This window comes from Stylophora pistillata, chromosome 4 (assembly GCF_964205215.1).
Source record: "Stylophora pistillata chromosome 4, jaStyPist1.2, whole genome shotgun sequence".
NCBI lineage: Eukaryota > Metazoa > Cnidaria > Anthozoa > Scleractinia > Pocilloporidae > Stylophora > Stylophora pistillata.
The window spans coordinates 42247513-42273303 of record NC_142522.1 but is presented as its reverse complement, the minus strand read 5'-3'; the positions used below and the strand labels follow the sequence as shown (position 1 = coordinate 42273303).

Here is a 25791-nt window from a genome sequence, read left to right as displayed (position 1 = left end):
TAAGTAGAAAACATCTAACAAAGGGTATTTATGCTTACAGAAGAGACTACAAATCCCCTGATTTTTCCATTAATTTAAAGTGACTTTAGATCGAAACCAGCCTAGAATCGTTAGAAGCTGTTTTAATTCTAAATCCGAAAAACAGCGAGCTTGATTGTTTATTTTTGTTCAATTTTCTGCGGTAAAAATACATTTTCTATAACATATCAGACATTAAAATAAGAAGCAATCATTTTCATAGCTAAGAGGGTGGAGTTAAGTTTTTATTTCCCTAGAGTCTTGAAAGGGAACATGTTGAAGCTTATTCCTGAGAAAGCGTTCGAGAATCTGACCAGTTTAACCTACTTGTAACTAGACAACATATAACAAAGGGTATTTATACCTATAGAAGGAAGTACGAATCTATAGATTTCCATTAATTTAGAGTGACTTTGCATTGAAACTAGCCTTGATTTATCAAAAGTGGTTTCAATTTAAAAACCCTAAAAACAGCGAGGCTGATTGCACATTGTTGTCCAATTGTATGAGGCATACGGTATTTTTGGTATCACATATCACACAGTGACATAACAGGCAACCATTGGCATAGCTGAGAGGGTGGAGTTAAAATTTTTTTACTCTTTAGAGACGTGTCAAGTAACAAATTGGAGCTTATTCCTGAGAAAGTGTTCCAGAATCTGACGAGTTTAAACCAATTGTAAGTAGACAACATCTAACAAAGGGTATTTATGCTAACAGAAGGGACTACAAATCCCCTGATTTCCATTAATTTAAAGTGACTTTAGATCGAAACCAGCCCTGCATCGTTAAAAGCTGTTTTAATTCTAAATCTGAAAAACAGCAAACTTGATTGTTTATTGTTGTTCAATTTTCTGCGGCAAAGAATACTTTCCTATCGAATATCACACATTAAAATAAGAACCAATCATTTCTATAGCTGAGAGGGTGGAGTTAATTTTTTATTTCCTTAGAGTCTTGACAGGGAACATGTTGAAGCTTATTCCTGAGAAAGCGTTCCAGAATCTGACCAGTTTAACCTACTTGTAACTAGACAACATATAACAAAGAGTATTTATACCTATAAAAGGAAATAAGAATCTATAGATTTCCATTAATTTAGAGTGACTTTCCATCGAAACTAGCCTTGATTTATCAAAAGTTGTTTCAATTTTAAATCCTAAAAACAGCGAGGTTGATTGCACATTCTTGTCCAATTGTATGAGGCATAGAATAGTTTTGGCATCACATATCACACGCTAACATAAGAGGCAACCATTGGCATAGCTGAGAGGGTGGAGTTAAAATTTCTCTCTCCTTAGAGACATGTCAACTAATAAGTTGGAGCTTATTCCTGAGAAAGCGTTCCAGAATCTGACCAGTTTAACCTATTTGTAAGTAGACAACATATAACAAAGGGTATTTATACCTATAGAAGGAAATACAAATCTATAGATTGCCATTTACTTAGAGTGACTTTCCATCGAAACTAGCCTTGATTTATGAAAAGTGGTTTCAATTTTAAATCCTAAAAACAGCGAAGTTGATTGCACATTCTTGTCCAATTGTATGAGGCCTAGAATAGTTTTGGTATTACATATCACACAGTGATATAAGAGGCAACCATTGGCATAGCCCTGAGGGTGGAGTTAAATTTTTTTCTTCTTAGAGACCTGTCATATAACAAGTTGGAGCTTATTCCTGAGAAAGCGTTCCAGAATCTGACCAGTTTAAAGGATTTGTAAGTAGACAACATATAACAAAGGGTATTTATACCTATATAAGGAAATACGAATCTATAGATTTCCATTAATTTAGAGTGACTTTCCATCGAAACTAACCTTGATTTATCAAAAGTGGTTTCAATTCTAAATCCTAAAAACAGCGAAGTTGATTGCACATTCTTGTCCAATTGTATGAGGCATAGAATAGTTTTGGTATCACATATCACACAGTGATATAAGAGGCAACCATTGGCATAGCCCTGAGGGTCGAGTTAAACTTTTTTCTTCTTAGAGAACTGTCATCTAACAAGTTGGAGCTTATTCCTGAGAAAGCGTTCCAGAATCTGACCAGTTTAAACGACTTGTAAGTAGACAACATATAACAAAGGGTATTTATACCTATAGAAGGAAATACGAATCTATAGATTTCCATTAATTTAGAGTGACTTTCCATCGAAACTAGCCTTGATTTATCAAAAGTGGTTTCAATTTTAAATCCTAAAAACAGCGAGGTTGATTGCACATTCTTGTCCAATTGTATGAGGCATAGAATAGTTTTGGTATCACATATCACACAGTAAGATAAGAGGCAACCATTGGCATAGCTGAGAGGGTGGAGTTAAATTTTTTTCTCCGTAGAGACGTGTCAAATAACAAGTTGGAGCTTATTCCTGAGAAACTGTTCCAGAATCTGGCGAGTTTAAACTCCTTGTAAGTAGAAAACATCTAACAAAGGGTATTTATGCTAACAGAAGAGACTACAAATCCCCTGATTTTTCCATTAATTTAAAGTGACTTTAGATCGAAACCAGCCTTGAATCGTTAAAAGCTGTTTTAATTCTAAATCCGAAAAACAGCGAGCTTGATTGTTTATTGTTGTTCAATTTTCTGCGATAGAAAATACGTTTTCTATCACATATCAGACATTAAAATAAGAAACAATCATTTTCATAGCTAAGAGGGTGGAGTTAAGTTTTTATTTCCCTAGAGTCTTGAAAGGGAACATGTTGAAGCTTATTCCTGAGAAAGCGTTCGAGAATCTGACCAGTTTAACCTACTTGTAACTAGACAACATATAACAAAGGGTATTTATACCTATAGAAGGAAGTACGAATCTATAGATTTCCATTAATTTAGAGAGACTTTGCATTGAAACTAGCCTTGATTTATCAAAAGTGGTTTCAATTTAAAAACCCTAAAAACGGCGAGGCTGATTGCACGTTGTTGTCCAATTGTATGAGGCATACAGTATTTTTGGTATCACATATCACACAGTGACATAAGAGGCAACCATTGGCATAGCTGAGAGGGTGGAGTTAAAATTTTTCCTCTTTAGAGACGTGTCAAATAACAAATTGGAGCTTATTCCTGAGAAAGTGTTCCAGAATCTGACGAGTTTAAACCAATTGTAAGTAGACAACATCTAACAAAGGGTATTTATGCTAACAGAAGGGACTACAAATCCCCTGATTTCCATTAATTTAAAGTGACTTTAGATCGAAACCAGCCCTGCATCGTTAAAAGCTGTTTTAATTCTAAATCTGAAAAACAGCGAACTTGATTGTTTATTGTTGTCCAATTTTCTGCGGCAAAGAATACTTTCCTATCGCATATCACAAATTAAAATAAGAACCAATCATTTTTATAGCTGAGAGGGTGGAGTTAATTTTTTATTTCCTTAGAGTCTTGACAGGGAACATGTTGAAGCTTATTCCTGAGAAAGCGTTCCAGAATCTGACCAGTTTAACCTACTTGTAACTAGACAACATACAACAAAGAGTATTTCTACCTATAAAAGAAAATACGAATCTATAGATTTCCATTAATTAAGAGTGACTTTCCATCGAAACTAGCCTTGATTTATCAAAAGTTGTTTCAATTTTAAATCCTAAAAACAGCGAGGTTGATTGCACATTCTTGTCCAATTGTATGAGGCATAGAATAGTTTTGGCATCACATATCACACGCTAACATAAGAGGCAACCATTGGCATAGCTGAGAGGGTGGAGTTGAAATTTCTCTCTCCTTAGAGACATGTCAACTAATAAGTTGGAGCTTATTCCTGAGAAAGCGTTCCAGAATCTGACGAGTTTAAACGACTTTTAAGTAGACAAAATCTAACAAAGGAAATTTATACTAACAGAAGCGACTACAAATCCCCTGATTTCCATTAATTTAAAGTGACTTTAGATCGAAACCAGCCTTGAATCGTTAAAAGCTGTTTAAATTCTAAATCCGAAAAACAGTGAGCTTGATTGTTTATTGTTGTCCAATTTTCTGCGGCAGAGAATACTTTTCTATCACATATCACACATTAAAATAAGAAACAATCATTTTCATAGCTGAGAGGGTGGAGTTAAAATTTTTTCTCCTTAGATTCTTGACAAGTAACATGTTGAAGCTTATTCCTGAGAAAGCGTTCCAGAATCTGACCAGTTTAACCTATTTGTAAGTAGACAACAGATAACAAAGGGTATTTATACCTATAGAAGGAAATACAAATCTATAGATTGCCATTTACTTAGAGTGACTTTCCATCGAAACTAGCCTTGATTTATCAAAAGTGGTTTCAATGTTAAATCCTAAAAACAGCGAAGTTGATTGCACATTCTTGTCCAATTATATGAGGCGTAGAATAGTTTTGGTATCACATATCACACAGTGATATAAGAGGCAACCATTGGCACAGCCCTGAGGGTGGAGGTAATTTTTTTTCTTCTTAGAGACCTGTCATATAACAAGTTGGAGCTTATTCCTGAGAAAGCGTTCCAGAATCTGACCAGTTTAAAGGTTTTGTAAGTAGACAACATATAACAAAGGGTATTTATACCTATAGAAGGAAATACGAATCTATAGATTTCCATTAATTTAGAGTGACTTTCCATCGAAACTAGCCTTGATTTACCAAAAGTGGTTTTAATTCTAAATCCAAAAAACCGATAGGTTGATTGCACATTCTTGTCCAATTGTATGAGGCATAGAATAGTTTTGGTATCACATATCACACAGTAACATAAGAGGCAACCATTGGCATAGCTGACAGGGTGGAGTAAAAATTGTTTCTCCTTAGATACGTGTCACGTAGCAAGTTGGAGCTTATTCCTGAGAAGGCGTTCCAGAATCTGACCAGTTTAACCTATTTGTAAGTAGGCAACATATAACAAAGGGTATTTATACCTATAGAAGGAAATACGAATCTATAGATTTCCATTAATTTAGAGTGACTTTCCATCGAAACTAGCCTTGATTTATCAAAAGTGGTTTCAATTTTAAATCCTAAAAACAGCGAAGTTGATTGCACATTCTTGTCCAATTGTATGAGGCGTAGAATAGTTTTGGTATCACATATCACACAGTGATATAAGAGGCAACCATTGGCATAGCCCTGAGGGTGGAGTTAATTTTTTTTCTTCTTAGAGACCTGTCATATAACAAGTTGGAGCTTATTCCTGAGAAAGCGTTCCAGAATCTGACCAGTTTAATCTATTTGTAAGTAGACAACATATAACAAAGGGTATTTATACCTATAGAAGGAAATACGAATCTATAGATTTCCATTAATTTAGAGTGACTTTCCATCGAAACTAGCCTTGATTTATCAAAAGTGGTTTTAATTCTAAATCCAAAAAACCGATAGGTTGATTGCATATTCTTGTCCAATTGTATGAGGCATAGAATAGTTTTGGTATCACATATCACAAAGTAACATAAGAGGCAACCATTGGCATAGCTGAGAGGGTGGATTAAAAATTGTTTCTCCTTAGAGACCTGTCATATAACAAGTTGGAGCTTATTCCTGAGAAAGCGTTCCAGAATCTGACCAGTTTAAAGGTTTTGTAAGTAGACAACATATAACAAAGGGTATTTATACCTATAGAAGGAAATACGAATCTATAGATTTCCATTAATTTAGAGTGACTTTCCATCGAAAAATAGCCTTGATTTATCAAAAGTGGTTTCAATTTTAAATCCTAAAAACAGCGAGGTTGATTGCACATTCTTGTCCAATTGTATGAGGCGTAGAATAGTTTTGGTATCACATATCACACAGTGATATAAGAGGCAACCATTGGCATAGCCCTGAGGGTGGAGTTAAATTTTTTTCTTCTTAGAAAACTGTCATCTAACAAGTTGGAGCTTACTCCTGAGAAAGCGTTCCAGAATCTAACGAGTTTAAACTACTTTTAAGTAGACAACATCTAAGAAAGGGTATTTATGCTAACGCAAGGGACTACAAATCCCCTGATTACCATTAATCTAAAGTGATTTTCGATTGAAACCAGCCTTGAATCGTTAAAAGCTGTTTTAATTCTAAATCCAAAACACAGCGAGCTTGATTGTTTATTGTTGTCTAATTTTCTTCGGCAAAGAATACTTTTCTATCACATATCACACATTAAAATAAGAACCAATCATTTTCATAGCTGAGAGGGTGGAGTTAATTTTTTTCTCCTTAGAGACTTGACAAGTAACATGTTGAGGCTTATTCCTGAGAAAGCACTCCAGAATCTGACCAGTTTAACCCAATTGTAAGTAGACAACATATAACAAAAGGTTTTTATACCTATAGAAGGAAATACGAATCTATATATTTCCATTAATTTAGAGTGACTTTCCATCGAAACTAGCCTTGATTTATCAAAAGTTGTTTCAATTTTAAATCCTAAAAACAGCAAGCTTACTTGTACATTGTTGTCCGCTTGTGTGAGGCATAGAATAGTTTTGGTATCACATATCACACAGTAACATAAGAGGGAACCATTGGCATAGCTGAGAGGGTGGAGTTAAAATTTTTTCTCCTTAGAGACGTGTCAAATAACAAGTTGGAGCTTATTCCTGAGAAAGCGTTCCAGAATCTGACGAGTTTAAACGTCTTGTAAGTAGACAACATATAACAAAGGGTATTTATACCTATAGAAGGAAATAAGAATCTATAGATTTCCATTAATTTATAGTGACTTTCCATCGAAACCAGCCTTGATTTATCAAAAGTGGTTTCAATTTTAAATCCAAAAAACAGCGAAGTTGATTGCACATTCTTGTCCAATTGTATGAGGCATAGAATAGTTTTAGTATCACATATCACACAGTAACATAAGAGGCAACCATTGGCATCGCTGAGAGGGTGGAGTTAAATTTTTTTCTCCTTAGAGACTTGTCAAATAACAATTTGGAGCTTATTCCTGAGAAAGCGTTCCAGAATCTGACGAGTTTAGCCCACTTGTAAGTAGCCACATGTAACGAAGTGATTTTTTATGCCTATTAAGTGGAATACGAACCTCTAGATTTCCATTGATTGAAGGTGGTTATCGATCGAAACCAGCCTTGATTTATTAAAAGTAATTTTAAGTTTAATCCTAAAAACAGCGAACTTCTTTTTACATTGCTGTCCAATTGTATTATGCACAGAATATCATTTGTATCACATATCACACATCGACATTAAAGGCAACCATATGTATAGCTGAGAGGGCGGAGTTAAAATTTTTTCTCCTTAGATACTTGTCAAGTAACAGGTTGGAGTTTATTCCTGAGAAAGCGTTCCAGAATCTGACGAGTTTAACCCACTTGTAAGTAGACCACATATAACGAAGGGTATTATTATGCCTATAAAAGGGAATACGAATGTCTAGATTTTCATTAATTTAAGGTAATTTTTGATCGAATCCAGCCTTCATTTGTTAAAAGTGGTTTCAACTTAAACTCCAAAGAAACAGTGAGCTTGATTGTTCATTGATGTCAAATTTTCTGAGGCATAGAATGCTTTTGTATCACACATGACAGAGTAAAATAAAAAGCAACCATTTGCTAAAATGTTTTGGCCTAAGAGGCTTGTCAGGAAACATGTTGAAGCTTATTCCTGAGAAAGTGTTCCAGAATCTGACCAGTTTAACCTAATTTTATGTAGACAACATATAACAATTGTATGAATCTCTAGATTCCATTAATTCGAAGTGGTTTTCGATCGAAACCAGCCTTGACGAGTTGAGCCCCCTTGAAAGTAGACAACATATTACAAAGGGTACTTATGCTAATAGAAGGTAATGCTAATCTTTCAATTTCAATTAATTTAAAGTGATTTTTGATCGAGACCAGCCTTGATTTTTCAAAAGTGATTTTAACTTTAAATCCGAAAAACTGCGAACTTGAGTGTACATTGTTGTCTAAGTTTATGAGACAGATTCACGGTTTTGTAGCTCACATCACACAGTAAAATAAGAAGCAATCATTTGTAAAGCTGAGAGGGCGGAGTTAAGTTTTTTTCTCCGTTGAGATTTGCCAGGGAACAAGTTGAAGGTTATTCCTGAGAAAGCGTTTCAGAATCTGACCAGTTTAACCTACTTGTATGTAGACAACATATAACAAGGGGTATTTATGCCCATAGAAGGGAATACGAATCTCTAGCTTTCCATTACTTTAAAGTGATTTTCGATCGAAACCGGCCTTGATTTATCAAAAGTGATTTAAGCTTTTAATCCAAAAAAGAGCAGCGAACTTGAGTGTTCGTTGTTATCCAATTTTCTGAGAAAGAAAATTATTGTATCAGATATATCACATAGTAACATAAAAAGCAACCATTTGTATGGCTGAGAGGGTGGAGTTAAAATTTTTTCTCCCTAGAGGTTTTTCAGGGAACATGTTGCGATTGTTTTCATCCAAATATCCTGATTCCTCAGTTTGTTTTATTGTAAATGGGGTTTGTTACAGTCCTTGGTTTACAAAGCTTTTCATTCTCGTATACTTTCAGAGGGCGCCCGAGATATGATATCTGTGTTTGCCACTGTATTGGGATGGTAACTGTTACATACCGATTTATAGTCGCGTGCAGGACTAAAATTTCCCAATTGCTTCATCAAAGTAGCCAGGGTTGCAGCCGGACTTGTCACAAAATCCCCGATATAGTCCGTCTTTGCAATGGCTCCTAAAAGCCTGTTCTGACAACCTTTGTGGATGCACAGATCCATTTTTGATTGGCTATTTCTTACGCGCCTTGTGATTGGTTACATTCTTATGAGAAATATCAGTCAATTGATCTTAATTTGTTCGCTTGTATATTGTATGTTCTTTTGTACAAAGCCTTCTTGTCACATTGGTACATTCCAAAAGATCGAAAAGGTTATGTCTCATTGACCGGTTTGTTGTCATTTAAGCTGTCGTGTCATTTAATAGAATGACAAAAGAGTGTTGCTCTCTAAGGGATGGAAACAATTCGATGTATACTGCGGGATTGAAAGTTTGGAAAAGTATTGGCAAGTACGAGTGGGTCTGTCTATTGCCTTTTGTCACAACGTACCATCCAGCAGTAAATTAATTTCAACTAATATTGATTGCACATTGGAATGTGATGCATAATCAGCTTTTGCTGAAAATTATTTAGGTAAATCCTCCGATAATCCCTTAAAAAAAGGGAAAATTTCCAATCGACACGCTTGTGAGAACAAAAATAAATAATTTGAAGGCAATCCTGTGCGATGCAACCACAAAAGTCACATGGTGAGTCCCGCTCGTTTGTCTTCGGCTTAATTCAGCCAACTTACACTTACTTCCTTCATACTTTGCTCATTTACATGATTCAATATCCTTGTCTCAATTTCTTTCTCTTTGTCTTTACTTCTCCACATTTAATCTGACGATAAACACACATTTACGTTTAAGAAAATATTCGAAGACAAGGTAAACGGGGAGTGTATTTCAGAAATTTCAACTGAGTGCACGTATCTTGAGGTCGCAAATGTAATAACTTTCCTAAATGTAATAAAGTCCTAAATGTAATAACATTTGATCCTAAATGTAAGAAGCCTCCGATGCAATCCTTTGACTGCGCTACTGCATTGTTGTTATAGCAGACATCCGCATTGAGGTGTTAAAGTGACAGCTGTTGCACCAAAAAATCCTCTGACCAGTATTCATGTCACATTGCGTGCTCACTGATGTCAATCATCATCTTTTCACCTGCTAGACGCAAGTCGAGCAGCAGATCGTCATACTGACGGCATCAAATGACAGTTGGCAAAACAATGAGTACGCTGACCAATACCTCCTTATTCCACTGGCTCAGATTTTGAAAAAAATTGATGTACTTGTTATACTTGTGCGATCAGTGATGGAGGTACAAGGTACAAGTCATGATTGAGGTACAAGTCATGAACCAAATTACAAACTTAGACAAGGGAGTCTTCAGACTTGTAGATTGTATTTCATTTGGTGATAAATTCATCATGTAAATTAGCTTTCCAATAATAAACTTTATTGATATCATTTTTTTTCTTGTACCAGTTATTTTTTATTAAATCAAAGGCTTTTAAGAATTTCTCGATCGGATTTCTTGATATTTGAATTCGTGTTTCATCATTAATATTATAAATAACCTTTTCCACATGGCATTTTCTTTGATAGACTGATTTTCTTCGGACTTTATGCAGGTTTTTATGAAATTCAATGAACTTGTCATTTTCCAAATCTGAACCATGGACTAATCCACAATTGGTAAAAAGAAATAAACCATTTTCCAAACTAACACTTCTATTCTTACAACATTTCTCTTGAACTGGTTAATTTTTTTTTATAACTTCATCACAGAAAGGAAAATAACTTTTTTTATCACCCATCAATGCTAAGTGAATATTATAGTCACACATCCGACGTAAACTATATATTAACTATATATATATAAAAAATTAAATATTTTTGAGACCATTTATCCATTCTCTAAATGATTAAATTAACTAAATTTTCATTTTCTTCTAAATAATATTTGATATCATTAACGATCATATACAATGCTGTGATAAAATTCAACATATATATATATATTCATTAATTATATTTTTTCTCAAGTTTGAACAAGCTTCAACCGGTTTCAATTGGGTTTTCGTTCCGCTATTTTCAATTTTCATAAGTCTGAGTTTTTGGATTCCGACTTTGTTGAAAATATTTTTCAATATAGTTTTCAAATTTCTGGATTCTTGATTTTTGATCTGAGTTTTTAGATGTATTTTTCAAATTTTTGGTAAAAAAATTTTATATCAGATTTCTTTTTTATTTTAAGCCCCCTGAGGAGAATTGTTGTGAAACCCCCAATTACCATACTACTCAAGGCTACGACTCGAGTAGTGCGTTCTCATATTCACATTCATCTATTACTGGCAGCGGTCCAAAAGCTCACGTCTGGTACCAAAACTATTCATTCTGCGTATCTCGAAACTCAAGAAAAGCCTAGAGTAATCACTGCATCAGCTGATACGGCAGACTCGAGTGCGGTTCGGTAGGCCTAAGTACTTAAAGTAAAATACATGTTCGCCGAGCGTTAATTGTACTCATATTGTATATTTGAAACAGTGGCTCTGAAAGAATCAACCCAACTAGTAAGTTATTTGATTCTCTTGCCGAAGAAGCTAGCCACTGAAGTAAGAAGTCATTTATCCCCCTCAATTATGGTCGGGTTCAAGGCCATCAATAAATTACATGGCGATCTATTATAAAGTGTAGATGATGCGTAAAGACACGTTATAGGCCCGTTGTCTGATCAGAAGAGAATTTTCACGCCCACTGCGTAAGAGCTAGCATCAATATTTCAATTTAATCAAGTTTCAAATTCACAAAACAAATGACAGTTACATCAATCGATTGATCAATCTGAGGTACGCTTAAGACAGAATACAAGACTCCTTAATGGTCATACAACCGTATCCGATTCTATATCCAATACGGAAAGCCGCCTGAAAGGTCTCCGTACCAAAAAAGCAGAAGCAATTATGATTCGTAGCCGTGCCAAATGGTTAGAAGAGGGCGAACGCCCCAGTCCATATTTCTTTAATTTACAGCGAAGTAAAGCGCAGAGATCGCACATCTCTTCAGTGTACGATTCAGACGGCAATGAGGTCTTCTCCCAAGAGGAAATTTTGAAAGCGCACGTAGATTTTTACTCTCGACTCTTTCCGAAGAGCCGTTAGATGTCGCGATGCAAACCGATCTTTTATCCTCCTTGTCTCGTCAACTAAGGTCCGATCAGGCATCCTCTTGCGAAGGTGACTTGACGCTCGAGGAAATGACTGTCGCTCTGAATAAAATGAACACAAACAAAGCTCCCGGCCCTGATAGCCTTTCGGTTGAGTTTTACTCAAAGTTCTGGGACCGTTTGGGTCCATATCTGTGCCAGGTATTCAATGCATGATCTCAAGCTGGAGAGATGTGCGAGTCTATGAAAACTAGTAATACTCGAGTCATTTTCAAGAAAGGGGATCGCAAAGGTCTTAAAAATTGGCGACCAATTTCCTTACTAATTGTCGATTATAAGATATGTTCCAGGTCTCTCCCTCTCTTTAAAGTTTTACAATTTATCGTTGATCCTGATCAAGCCTGTTCTGTGCCGGGTCGGAAAATTACGTCAAACCTACACCTATTGCGAGATATATTAGACTATACTGAGCGCACTGATAATAAAAATAATGAATATTAAATACTAAAATAATCAAGCAATGGACATTCCACGAAACTGGCATTCTACTCAGGCTCGATCAAGAGAAAGCCCTCGATCGAGTTAATCGCACTTTTTTATTGAATCTCCTAAACCGTTTTGGTGTTGGTTCGTCATTCTGCCACTGAGTTAGCACACGATATAATGATGTTAACATGCAAGTCATCGTTAATGAATGGTTAACTGAAGCGATACCTTTGTCTCGCGGAGTGAGACAGGGGGATTTCCTGTCACCTTTGTTGTATATTTTATGTGTTGAAACTCTCGCCTGTAAAATCCGAAACAATCCCGCCATAGAGGGCTTTCTCTTACCCGGCGCACGCGGAGTAAGATCTAATGTTGGGGTATATGCTGATGATACGACCTGTATTGTTAAATTTATTCGTTCGTTGGCATCTCTCTTTGATACCATTAATATTTATGAACTCGGTTCTGGAGCGCGCCTAAGTGTCGCCAAAACGGAGTCCATGCGTACACGGAGCGATCAACCTTATGGCCTCAGGTGGTTGACCAACATGAAAATCTTTGGAGTTAATTTCGGCAATGATACTGAAGTGGAAAATTGGCAACCAAAACTTGAGAAGTTGGTAAAACATCTTAATCTCTGCAAATCTCGTTGTCTCTCGCTCGTTGGCAAATCTCTTTTGGTCAATTTCTTAGGAATCAGTAAACTACTCTAGATGTTTTCGGTTCTGTGGATCCCTCGATGGGTAATTTGTAAAGTAAATTCGCTAACTTGGCCTTTTGTTTGGGGCTCTCGTATTGAGACAGTAAGTCGAGGGACCTGCCACCAGCCTTTTAATAAAGTTGGCCTTGGAATTTTCAATTTCCAAATCAAAGGTGACTCCTTAAAGCTAGCCTCTCTAGTGTCTTATCTCTCTAACTCGGAATCAAAGTCCTTTTACCTAACCAAATACTTACTAGGATTTAGGCTTGCCTCTTTTCGGCTGGAGTGGCATTCTCTTCGCGACAATTCCACTTCGAGTTTGCATGACTCTACACCATATTACGAGAAATGTTTTTCAGCGCTTACCACTCTTCGCGGGATTGTGTCCCGCATAGAGTGACAAGACTTTGATTTTATCTCTAAGGAATGCTACGGGTCCTGTTAAGAGAGAATTCTGCTTACCCTATCGATTTCAAACTTGACAATCTCTGGAAACTGGTTCGAGATGACTTTTCTGAAAACTACAAGAATGATGTAGTGTGGTCAGTTGTCCTTCGGGCCATTAAAAACCGCGATTCCCTAAAACATTGGGGCTATATTATGCAAGACAAACTGGAAAAAATGGCGGTTATTATCGAACTCTTGAGAAAAAAATCTCCTGCTTGAGGTAACTTTTTTATAGACCGTACTTTCCCTTTGAAGTCTTCATAGGAATACACAATTTATGAACAGTTTGAATGATTTCGCTGTGTCACTTTCTCATCTAAAGTAAAAGTATAATCATCACCATCACTAGTGCCACTGAATTTGTACACATCAATGTCATTCAGAGTCAATTGATTTTAATGAATCATCTGAGTTATTTTATTCAATTTCGGACCTGGCCATGGGATATTGTATTTCTAGCCCTCGATATCTTCACTCCACCTCAGTTCATGTACCATATGACTATAAGTGGAAACTGTTCAGCTTTCTTATTCCGTTTATTTATTAATCTATTCATTTTCTCCCCAAAAGGCGGGAGAAGAGATGAAGACAAAAAATGAAACGAAAACTTGAGATCAACTGTAGAATATATTTAAATTAGCGAAACATTTTCAGAAATGGAAAAAGCTTTTGCCACATATCGTTTTGTGGGATGGGTGTCGTCCAAACAGTGTAGAGTAGCATACGAAGTCAATTTTATTATAAAGCACACAATTTCGCTAGATACTATTATTAAGGAACTGTAAGGAATTTACGTAACATATTGAAAGGAGTGTAGTATGTCGTTAAGTAAATTAAATGCAGAGTATCGTGTAGGTAGTGGAAGTAATCGATAGTAAGTCATCTGCTGTAATCAAGTTTATTGTAAACTATACTTTGTTTGTGGTGTGTTCTCAGTAAACTATTGTAAGCAACGTACTGTAACTGAGTCCTGTAGTGTATTTTAAGTAGAGTAATGTTTTGTAAAATGCCTAAAAAAAAAGAAATCACAAAAAAAAAATGTAGAATATATGTCTTCCCAATCTTTTGGTTCGGAAAATGAACCGGTCTTAAGGGGCTACAGGAAAAAAAAAGATTAATGGTTGACTGGACCATCAACTGACCATCATGTGGTAAATGCCGTAGCTCGAGGGTTCACTCTGACTCTTGCGTGAAAAAAGGCAAGATGTCGAGACCTGTGATCATGAAGTGGGATAATATATAATGGCCGATAGATATCTTGCTCCTGTGTTCTCATTGGCTGTCCAAGTGGGCACGATGGGCTCGGCAATACCCGTATTGATCACGCGCAAGAAACATAGTTCGTAACTTTTGGAAAATGACGACCACGGAGACGCAAAAAGCGGCAGAGGATATTCGAAAGAAAGAAAGAATTCTACGACCGGCTGACTTTCTTCCTCGGCTCTCGAAATAAACAAGTCACTCTTAATCCTTATTAAAGTGAAATCCTTTTGCTTTATAATGAATCCTTCATTGACCAAGCCAAGAGAATATGAACTCTCCAAACTAAGCTTTTTCGATAAAGACGAACGGATATTAGCCTCGTTTCGGTTCATTAAAACGCCCAAAAAAGAAACCGGCCAATATTCAGCCATCCCGACCTCATGCTGAGTTAATAACGTATATGAATACATTTTTCCAAACCCATACAAATGTGGCAGTGGAAGATAGTAAACAATTTGCGCTTGCATGAATTTGTCTAATGACTTCCTATTCCTTGTAATTTGTTTCATAAAGTGTTAACTTAGCACTGATAACATAAGTATATCGTCAAAATCTGTTTCGCTAAAGAGTCTAAGCCAATATTATAAAGAGAGGTATTGGTCAGAGTTCTCTTTGCTTTGACGTTTGTTCATTTGATGCCAAAAACACATCAGTTGAATTGAAATATGATGTTTGACCTGGTTGAACGGCCTAGCCTGTCACGAGCCCCTGATAGCTTAGTGGTGGAGCATGCGTAGTACTAATCTGAGGGTCGTACGGTCCATTCTTATTGGAAGCTCTCCAAGTCCTTTTACTCAGAATACGTCTGCGTAATTTTTTGTTAAAATCATTTTTCATCTCTAGAAATCCTCTTATCATGAAATACTAATTTAAAGACTTATTTCCTCAGGTTTTTAAGTTTTAATAGACTCTCCGATATTTCAAGACAAACTTTTGCCGGGCTTAAATGCCTGAAGCTTCTGTGAGTATTTTGTTCTTTTTACCTAGAGATAACTACGGAATAGACAATGCTCATTTCCATGATTTTGGTGGAGCCCTACCTTATTAACAAATGGAGAAGCCTTGATCATGCTCTGTTCTGTTGTGAAGCACGCAGGAAGTGGCTAGAGCACGAAAGAAGTGTAGGGAGAAACACAAGACGTAGTGGAATGTTTCTCCCCTTTTCTTGAGAGCACAATCAAGGCTTCTCTATTGTTTCATAATAAAGAATCCGTTAAATTCCCCATGCATTACTTTTAAGTTTTTATTTGTTTTTTCATTTCAGTTTTTATTTCCACAGCAAACAACAGTGTCCTAGAGCTGGGTACCATAAGCCAATGAGAATCTTCATTAGAATGGCTCAAATTTTCTGATTGGTTGAACGAGATTTAAGCTGTCAAAAATATCAAACCACCAAAGTTCACAAACCATCAGTATTCACAATTTCCAATAGTTCGACTGGCTTAGTTTTTAATCAACACTTTTTCCTCAAGTTTCTTAGTCTTATACTCTGGTAGAACACGCCCTTTCAAGCAATAACAGCGCGCGTTGTATCCGAACTTTATCATTATATTTAGTCAAATACATTCGCTAAGTTGTTTAAATATGGCGTCTTGTAAATTCGAGGTTTTAGCACATCTGTAGACTTTGGTTTATAAATTAGGATCTCGCTGTTAGAGCTGGCCTTTTGATGTAATTTCGCTGCTACATTCTTTCGTTTTGAAGGATGCTTTCAGGCAACAACCTAACCTCTATTCGTGGAGACAGTTTTGCTGACACTTCTTTGGAAATGTTGTGAGTATTCTAGTTTGACCGTGTTCTTGTGTTGATATCAATCATAGCAGTGTTCTCATTCAAATCAAAACATTGCTTTCAAACCAGAGCTCATAAAGTTTAAGAAATAAGTCCTACTGGGGAAGTTGCACGGCTTTGGTGCTAACTGAAAGTAAGAGATCAAACTGAATGCGCTTTAATTTTTAATAACTGTTATTTTATTGTCTCTCTGACTCCCTATACGAAGGTTTCTTCATGGAAACAGAATAAAACGAATCGCTGATAACGCTTTTAATTACCTCAAGAACCTGGAAATATTGTGAGTTGTTTATCAGTTTAAATGATCTACTTTACAGGGCTTCGCAAGTTTTTTTCAAGCTATACATTAATCATAGTCACGGCATTAAACCCACTGACGCATGGGTTACCTGTGCTTATGATAGGCTGTTAAATTGGCTTTCTAACTTTTTGGCTCCTTCGTAGGACACTGTTTTCCAACCCCATTGAGTCACTTCAAAATGGGACGTTTAAAGGAGTACCCACCAACGTCCAACTGTGAGTACATGCATCACTCAGTTTCTACCAGCGCTACATGATTAATTGGTCTTTATTCATCGGGCCCCAGCTTTTGGATGAAGATGATGAACATAAAAAGTTGAGTACCTGAAAGTATCTCAATCTCGAAGACCCTGATAATCACAGTTTCTAGATGTCACATTCGTGGCTCAGCAAAATTAAAACATTTTAAAAAGTCTTTCGCTTTCCTGACATATGTGCTCAAACTAGGTTTTCCTATGTAACCAGGTTGTAATTAGCCAAGTTTGCCAAGGTTTAAAGCCAGCCTTTAAACTAGTTTATATTTCTCCGTTTTAATTACTGGGAATTTCTCTGCTGGGCCGATGGTGCTCTGTGTGAATAAGGCTAAATATCATCTGAAGATTTGAATCTTCCATTGTTTTATTTTTTGCAGGCTTATTTCGTGTAAAAGTCTTCGTAAAATCCCCCCAGAGGCACACGGCCCTTTAATGTGAGTGACTTATTGCAATCCGGGTTTTCTGGCCCTGCTCACGTCATTGCGTAGATTCCTAGGTCGAGGATTTATGAATGAAAGTCTTAATAAAGCGCGTGCAGAGCCGTATGGATCATATGGCGAAAAGAAGAGTATTATGGCGAAAAGAAAAATTTAGATTTATATACAGATGGAGCATTCTACGATGCAAATACCGCACTGACGTCTAACGAAAAGATAAATGAATGAATGAATTCTAGAGCATGTCCGTCGCAGGCTTATCTATCAAGTGAGTCTCATTTTTTATCATTTCGTTGTTTATTCTGCAGTCAATGCGCTCCGTCACCTTTAACGTATTCACTTTGCGGTGGTGGAGCGAGAGAAGCTGTGTTTCGTGGACTAAGGGGCTCAAACTGCAGTGAGACAACCAAACTCAAGCCCAATGCAATATGTTACAAATGCAGTTTTTGTTCAGCAGGCACCCGTGGCACCAACCGCTCTTGTTTAAATTGTCCCAAAGGTATAACTATGCACTTTTCATTGATATAATAATCGAGAACGATTTGACATTAAATTTGAACGGTCTTTGCGTAGATGGCACTTCGCAACAATTAAAATTTGGAATTTCGGTCTACAGTTAGATCAAATGCAACGATTTCTTTTCAGGAGGCTTTTATCAAGATGAAATGGGTCAGACCGAATGTAAGAATTGCAGCACGGGTACTTATGTTCCTGAAAAGCACTATCCTGGAAAAAGTGCAACTGATTGCCGTGCATGCCCGTATGGTAAGAGACTTGATAGATAACGATTACCTTTGAATTAAACTGTTATTCCGGAATCGTTTATGCTAAGTGGAGTAGCTTAACATTTAAAAACCATATGAAGAACCAAAATGAGTGCTTTTAATATCAGGGATGTTCGATACATTGAAGTTTAAAGAAGCATATCCATGAATTATTAAGGACCAGTCATTATTGATCGCTCGGGGGATCAGGAGATTGAGGCTGAGGGAAGGGGGGAATAGGATAGGGGTCAGTCGAAGCTAGAGGAGTAGAAATCGGGAACTAAAGGATATTGACTATCAGTAATGGGAAATCTTTGAGAGACTGGCAGGGGAGGGGTGGGGCGAGACTCAGGTAAATCTTCTTGTGATACAACCAAAATCCTCTGACACCCCAGACGATAAATAGTTAGCAGCCCCTTACGATCAAATGATTTCAAAGCTTTTTTATTAAAAGGAAAAATAGCTATAGCCATAGAATGCGAATAATCCCTCCTTTTCGGCGAAGTCCGTCACGCAAGTCAAAAGAAAGAAGAAACGGTGAAAAATTACTTTCTTGACCTTGTTTTTTATCTCTTAAATGAATCTCAGAAGTTACTTAATGAATGTAAAACACAATCACACAAATTTCACTTTACAATTTACCAACCTTTATACAGAGCATGGCACTATTCAGTTACACATAGCAAAGCTTATTGTCAAAGAATAACGATCTCAAAGTAAGCAAAATAATTATTTCCTTCACATTGTTATTTACGCGATTTGCGAAAAAATCCGTTGTACTTCATTACCGTCATTAACTGATAAACGAATAAACCTTTGTCTTTTCATCAAACAGGTACCCGTACTGACGAGTTCGCTGGATATCGTGCATGTAACTGTCTCAATAATTTCTTCCGCGTGGATCGTTTTGGGCCTTGCACAGCTTGTCCAAGTTATGGAATTGTCTGTGAGAATGACACCGCAATCTTAACGTCAAACTATTTTTGGAAATGGAATAGCACTGAAAGAAAGGAATATTACACCAAATTTGTCATGAACATCCACACCCAAGATGTTAGTTATGACAAGGCCTTTTCCAATTTCGAAGGACCGTTGCCAAAGCCTGCAAAGTGCCCCTATCCAAACTCGTGTAAAGGCGGAATTAACTCAACATGTAATACAGGATACCAGGGTATCCTCTGCGCCACATGTTCTTCACACTACTATCACAGATTCAACAGCTGTTTACGCTGTCCCAAGATGTTAGTTTCAATTATTTCCTGTTGTGTGATCATTTTTCTTTTTTTTCTGCTGTTTGTCATTGTTTTCTGGGGCGACTCAAGACGCGCAGAAGACAATCGTACTGTTGCAGATGTCGTTATGTCCTGCATTAAGATCGTTATTGGATTTTATCAAGTTCTCGCTGGCATTTTCTCGGCATTGCTGCAAGTCCAGTGGCCAGTGATACTCCTTTCTATGACAAAATACTTGAAGTTTGTCGAAGGAAACATTTTGCAGTTCGCCCCACTGAGTTGCATTCACCCTGTTCTCCGCCTTGATCCATTTATTCAGTTTGTCCTCGCTATTTCTATAAACGTTTCCGTAATATCTTTGATACTGCTTTACCTTTTCGTGAAGAAGCAGCTCGTCAACAGGAAGGAGAACTCTGCGGAGCTAATAGATGACTTCACATTGCAAAACTCAGATAGTATGTACTATTCCACTGAAGAAAACGCACCACAAAGAATGGAGAATCGCACGGGTTATACGATGGAAAATTCAAAAAAAGAGAAAGTCGCCCAGTTGAAGAAATCCTGCTACCGAAACATCTTTCTATTCCTCTTGTTATCCTACCCAATGACGAGCATGAAGATTATAAACATTCTTCCCTTGCCTGGAGTCTGTGTGAACGTGTGCTTCGCCAACGATGACAGCGATTGTAGTTCTTTTCTGAAGGCCGACTATTCCATTCGTTGTTTTACTTCCCGATACGCCGACTTTTGGCACATAGCTGCTGGGTTTGCTCTCTATCCTATCGCCTTCCCAATACTGCTGCTGGCACTAATTTGGAAATATCGAGCTAACTCACAAGAGCATAAACAGATTGCCTTTGGCTTGAAAGTGTTCTATGAAAACTATAAGGACAAGTATTGGTTCTGGGAGATAGCTGAGATGTACCGGAAGCTGATCTTTATTTCAGTCATTCTTCTCTTTGACTCCGAAAGTGATTCTCAAATTGGCTTTGCTGTGATGGCGGCAGGTGCATCAGGAATTGTATACACCATCTTTCGACCGATAAAAGACAAGTTTGAAGATCGACTACAAACATTTGTGCTTTGGGCAATATTTTTTAATGTCTGTCTTGGTGCAATTTACTCGCAGCCAACCGTCAAAGACAGCGTTGGAGGAAACAGTTCTACTTTTATAAACGTGATGTTCCTGATTCTTAACAGTGCTGTGCTGATCATGGTGGTTGGTAAGTATCTTACACCCTTCAGCATTACAAATTGCTGATGGGGTATTCAAACAGTGTCTTTACCTTGACGGTGATAATATAACTACCGTATACAGCTAAAATTTAAATTCTACATGAGTATTCAACAAAAGGGGCATAGTTCTACAAAAAAGATCTCTTTGGAATTTATTCGTGATTGTACAGCACTTGAGAGTCGAAGAAAAGTTGAAAGCACCAGGTCTAATTAGCTATAGAGAGGCACCTAGTATAAATCATTGTGTCTGCTGTGTTCTTGGAAAAGCAAATTTGTCTTTTAACATAACATAACATAACATTTGAAGGTGTAGTCTGATCGTCCGGGTGAGTGTAGTCCTGAGAAGGACTGTTGTCGGTGGCAGTGACTGACGTTTCGACAACCTGTGCGGAAGTCATCATCAGAGTCAAGTGAGTGATTGTTGTCAGTAGTGTTGTCATTCTACTGACAACAATCACTCACTTGACTCTGATGATGACTTCCGCACAGGTTGTCGAAACGTCAGTCACTGCCACCGACAACAGTCCTTCTCAGGACTACACTCACCCGGACGATCAGACTACACCTTCACATGTTACCCCCGGGTTCAAACCATTTATAACATAACATTTATTCAGGAAGCTACAACGCAAATGTAAAAAATACATCCTGAAAAGGGAAAATCGTGAGGTTAGCCCTGTATAAAAACAATTTCCCTTACGAGAACAGATAAACTGTCAAGTGTGAATTTCCTATTGAAAGGAAAAACTCAAGGGACTCGTTTCACAGAGACAGTAGACCTTATAAAGTTTATTTAAAATTGTTTTGTTTTGTTTTTCAGTCAAAGGTCTTCTTCATCTGAAAGCTGCTTACCGATGCAAGAGGCACCAGAGATTGGAAATGATGGTGCCACTGACAGATGAGCAATCTGATGACGAGGAGTAATAACCGTCACCATGGGTCAGCCTTTAAAGTTAATCAGTATAAGCAAGCCTATCGTGAAGTTAATCAGTATAAGCAAGCCTATGGTGAAGTTAATCAGTATAAGCAAGCCTATGGTGAAGTTAATCAGTATAAGCAAGCCTATGGTGAAGGAGGCAAGACCTTATCAGTTATAGATATACCGGTATTTGAAGATTTTCTGAAGGAAAGAGATGAAAACCCGTCAACGCACGAAACATTTAATGAAAGATTTTCTATGGGGATCAAACAAGACTTATTCATAAGTTAGGGGAAGCAACAAAATAACTCCGACCCGTAAAAGTTCTATGTTTATTATTCCTTACCAAAAATATCTAAAACGGTTTCAGGGTTAATTTTTTTTAAACAAAAATCAGTCACATTTCCTGCTTTCCGACGAAAACTGATTTTAGTTGCACTCGAGGTGTCGGTCGTAAATGAAATAATTTTCCAAAATGTTCTTCTTAATTGAAAAGATGTTCCCTTCTCCAATTTTTTTTAAATGGTAATGATTTAATAATATTTATAGTGCGCAAATTAACATTTGTATATGATCAAATGCACATCACAACACTTTTCGGGGGACTTTGGCCGGACTGCATCAGCAGTTTAAGATCAATCAAAAGAAACTTATTTGAATATGCCCTCTTCCCCTCAATTTCCAGTAAATTTTTCATATTTCATTTTATTTTATCATCGCTGAAAAAAGAGACACGAGGACCCTTGAGGCCATCAAGCTTTCTAGTATGAAGTTATCATGAACTCGTTACCTGTTCCTTAAATTTAAATACCTAGCAATACCATTAGCATACGAAGCTAAAGCGGCTATAACAGTTAATCCGCAGTGAACGTTAGTTATTGACAAAAAATGGAGTTACGATAGGTAAGGTAAAGCCTGCTTACGCGCCAAGTGGCCCATCAGGCCGGCACTTCGTAGCATGAAGCGACTAGGAGTACTTGTATTCCCCCCCCTGGATGGAATGCCAGTCAATCGCAGGGTTACCCCCCTCCCCTCTCTTGGGTGAAGAAAGGCGCTGTGAGATGAAGAGTTCATTTTTTTGCTTTTGTCTCATTCGAATTTATACCATAGAGTCTTAAGCTCAATTGCAAACGAGATAAAGTTATTGTTAATGGATAATCTTTAGAATAGAGTGAATTTCATTTATCAAAATAAGTAATGAAAATCCCATTTAAGAATAGACGTTATTTTGGCCTTTTTTTATAACCGTTGGGGCCGTTAGTGAGCTAAACCTTTCCACTTGCAATAAATTAAAGAAAGCTGAAGCTCTTTTCTCGGTTTATTTTAGGAAGCGTGAACCATTCTTCTTATTCAGCTGTTTATCAGTGTGGCGATATTTCAAATTCTCCTCTTAGGATGGTTAAAAGTGACCACACTGAACCTCATTACCAATGAGTAACGATAGCCATTCCACACTATTTTAAGGGGGAACGGGGTAAGAGGAATAGTCGTCCACAGCAGGAAGGAACTCTATAAAATTGACCGCCAATTAGCTGCTAATGAGGGAGGGATCATAAGAATGTTACAAGGAGATCAAGTAAATTTTATCGAGACATAATCAAAACCCTCCGATTACCCCTTCTCCCAATCTGCCCCCTCCCCCTTCCCTTTTAAAGATGGTTTTTAAAACTATCGCGGGGTAAAAAATCTCGACAGCTGGAACAAAAAACATAAGAGTTCATTGAAGCCGTCAGTCCAGGTCATCGTCTGATAATGATATCACCCTCAAGTGAAGCCTTTGAACATCACTTTTTACCCTTAATAATTGGTCATCTGAAGACGTTTTTCTCAGTTTTCGAACTATGATACAAACTCTAGAGCTGTCTTTTTTTTTTGTTTTCAACCCCAACAAATTTCATATATGTTGGTGTAATTTATTCTCCTTGGACTCGTTATTTTCGAACCTTTTTGGTCTTTTCCCAATATCTTGCTGTAAAAGTTAACACAACCATAAGTGCGATTTATGGGCTGGATTCGATTAGATTTCAACTTGGAAAGGCATACGAGAGAGCTTTTAGAGAAAGAAGTCGCGACTGCGGTTGAGATTTGGTTATTTTTAGTTTCTCGTCGCGGTTAGATTGCAATCACATTCTCATCCATGTGGGCTGATACCGATAACTTGCGGAATTGCATGTAAAACGCAGTCTCTCCAAGAGCGGTCCGGTGCATATCTATTCAAAATATCGATTTCTCTTAACCTTTTCCCCATGAATCCGTCCTAGTCTAAAAATAATCGTAACCACCGTGTTTTTACCAAATATTGTCGAGCGAAGATCGCTTCATCGGTCATGGCGAGGGACTTATAGGATTTAGGATTTAAATCATAATTCGTAATTTTTAATTCACCATTAGTTAGGTGTCCACAATTAGTTTACGTAAATGTAAACTAGATTTACCTGACACGTTAATAAAGTTTTCATCTTTTTATCTTATCTTATCGTCCAAGTATCATTTCAGTCATTTCATAATGGCTCGAAACCAAACATGATTTTAAATCATTGCAGAGAAAACCAAACTAGAAAAACAATGACCAGCCGCTTAGGAATGAACAGGGAGTGACCTCACAACTAACCAGTTTCTGAAACAGATTAATTAAGAGGTGTTAGTTACGACATGTTATTATTCATCATGATGTAAGTGGAGTAGCAGAATATAGACTTAAGAGCTCGAGAGTACCTGAAACCGCAAACAATACTTAGGTACTGAAATCCAACACCCATTAACCATGCCTAATTGCAAATACCAGCAACAAGACATCAAAGATTACTCGAATATTCTTTATCAAAAGCTTAAACGGAGTAAACGCGTGTTACATCTGTAATGAACAACTTAAAAATGTACCAAATACATGCAGCTGTTGAATCTGCTTTCGATCTTAATCATCGCGAATGATGGCTCCTAAATTTAATCAAAGTGACAGGAAGTGTCTTTTCTTCCCATTCCTTAAGTCGACAGATATACGGCGCGGCCAGACTCTCAGGGTATTTTAAAGCGTGTTATAGACAGCGTTCAACTCTTGAAAGAGGTGAGTTGTTAAATCACATAATTGCAAACACTAAGTAGGTGAGTTTTCATGATAAAGAACGCTTTTCTACTGTACTTGTACCATTAAATTTTATAATCATCAGACTTAATTTCGAGAGAAAGATGCATTCGACAGTTTGATTGTAGTTTTTCAGTTTCTTATTAGAAAACAAACTAACATGTTTAGCATTCGGTCTGGTTAATGACACCCCTTAAAAAAAACAAAAACAAAGAAAAATGAGACGGGGAGAGGGTGGAGAGGGGGCAGAGGGGGCAGAGGGGCAGACGGGGCAGAGGGGGGTGAGGGGGAGAGGGGGTAAGGGGGTGAAAGGGAGAGGGTGGAGAGCGGGAGAAGGGTAGAGGGGGAGAGGGGGAGAGGGGAGAGGGGGAGAGGGGGAGAGGGGGAGAGGGGGAGAGGGGGAGATTGGGTAGAGGGGGAGAGGGGGATAGGGGAGAGGGGGAGAGGGAGAGAAGGGGAGAGGGGGAGAGGGGGAGAGGGGGAGAGATAAATATATACTTCAAATTTTTTGGGGAGCAACAGGAACAAAATTTGAAATGTGAAAAAAATAAAGAGTATTCAGGGTTAAAAAATTCGGGAGATGATTTAATTGAGTAAAAACCCTATTGTTCGTAATCAACTTTTCAGTAAGCTAATCTAAGCACTTGGACATAGTTTAAATCTGAAATGTGTCCTGCATCCTCTAACAAATCATCACTTCCTTGCTATTCATCCAGATACATCGCGATACACAGAACAGATTTATTTCTTTGCTTATCTTCGTGTTATAGCCTTGTTTTGATTTTATCATAGGTTTATGCAGATTGAATTCATAAATCTACTCTGAGACTGAATCAGAAATGGGACAATCTCCACTTAGCAAATGAAAAGTCGGAGATAATCCAGGTTTTCATTAGGTTTTATATTTCTTTCCGTAAAACAGTTTGTACTAACGCTACTTGTGACCCTTTTCCAGTATTTAGTGTTAGGGTTAGATTTGGGTTAGAGTTAGGGTTTGACCATCCATAAGTCACGTGACAAGCATTCTCATTGCACTCCAGAACCCTGGGGCGACTAGCCACACGGCATTGGCCTTGCTGAGCCTAAAACATTTTGCACTAACCTGATAATTTAAAAACTAAGCACACCCCTTAACTTCACTTTGTGTTGTAATCCCAAATTGAGCCCTGCAAAGCTTTTGACAACTACCCTCCCCCTCTAA

General features: G+C 37.4%; 1 protein-coding gene and 1 long non-coding RNA gene across 2 annotated transcripts; both read left to right on the top strand.

The window, feature by feature from the left end:
* Positions 1–3057: 3057 nt before the first annotated feature.
* On the top strand, positions 3058–4607 carry LOC148733830 (uncharacterized). The gene is made up of 3 exons (XR_016000118.1): positions 3058–3129; positions 4098–4169; positions 4445–4607. It is a non-coding gene; the product is annotated as an uncharacterized LOC148733830 (long non-coding RNA).
* A 2271-nt stretch (positions 4608–6878) lies between these two features.
* On the top strand, positions 6879–23979 carry LOC111319661 (putative leucine-rich repeat-containing protein DDB_G0281931). The gene is made up of 11 exons (XM_088757301.1): positions 6879–6944; positions 7220–7291; positions 15465–15536; positions 16280–16348; positions 16575–16646; positions 16811–16882; positions 17298–17354; positions 17666–17856; positions 18003–18122; positions 18957–20576; positions 21410–23979. Exons 4-11 carry the CDS (start codon positions 16281–16283, stop codon positions 21511–21513), a joined length of 2304 nt encoding a protein of 767 aa, XP_088613427.1. The 5' UTR covers positions 6879–6944; positions 7220–7291; positions 15465–15536; position 16280; the 3' UTR covers positions 21514–23979.
* Positions 23980–25791: the final 1812 nt, after the last annotated feature.

What these genes read in the sequence shown, in the direction of transcription:
- LOC111319661 (XM_088757301.1), top strand. Translation starts at nt 16,281, where the DNA reads ATGCTTTCAGGCAACAACCTAACCTCTATTCGTGGAGACAGTTTTGCT. An exon ending in TTGCCGTGCATGCCCGTATG is followed by an intron (nt 18,123 to 18,956) that starts GTAAGAGACTTG and finishes TTCATCAAACAG; the next exon opens with GTACCCGTACTGACGAGTTC. An exon ending in TGTGCTGATCATGGTGGTTG is followed by an intron (nt 20,577 to 21,409) that starts GTAAGTATCTTA and finishes TTTGTTTTTCAG; the next exon opens with TCAAAGGTCTTCTTCATCTG.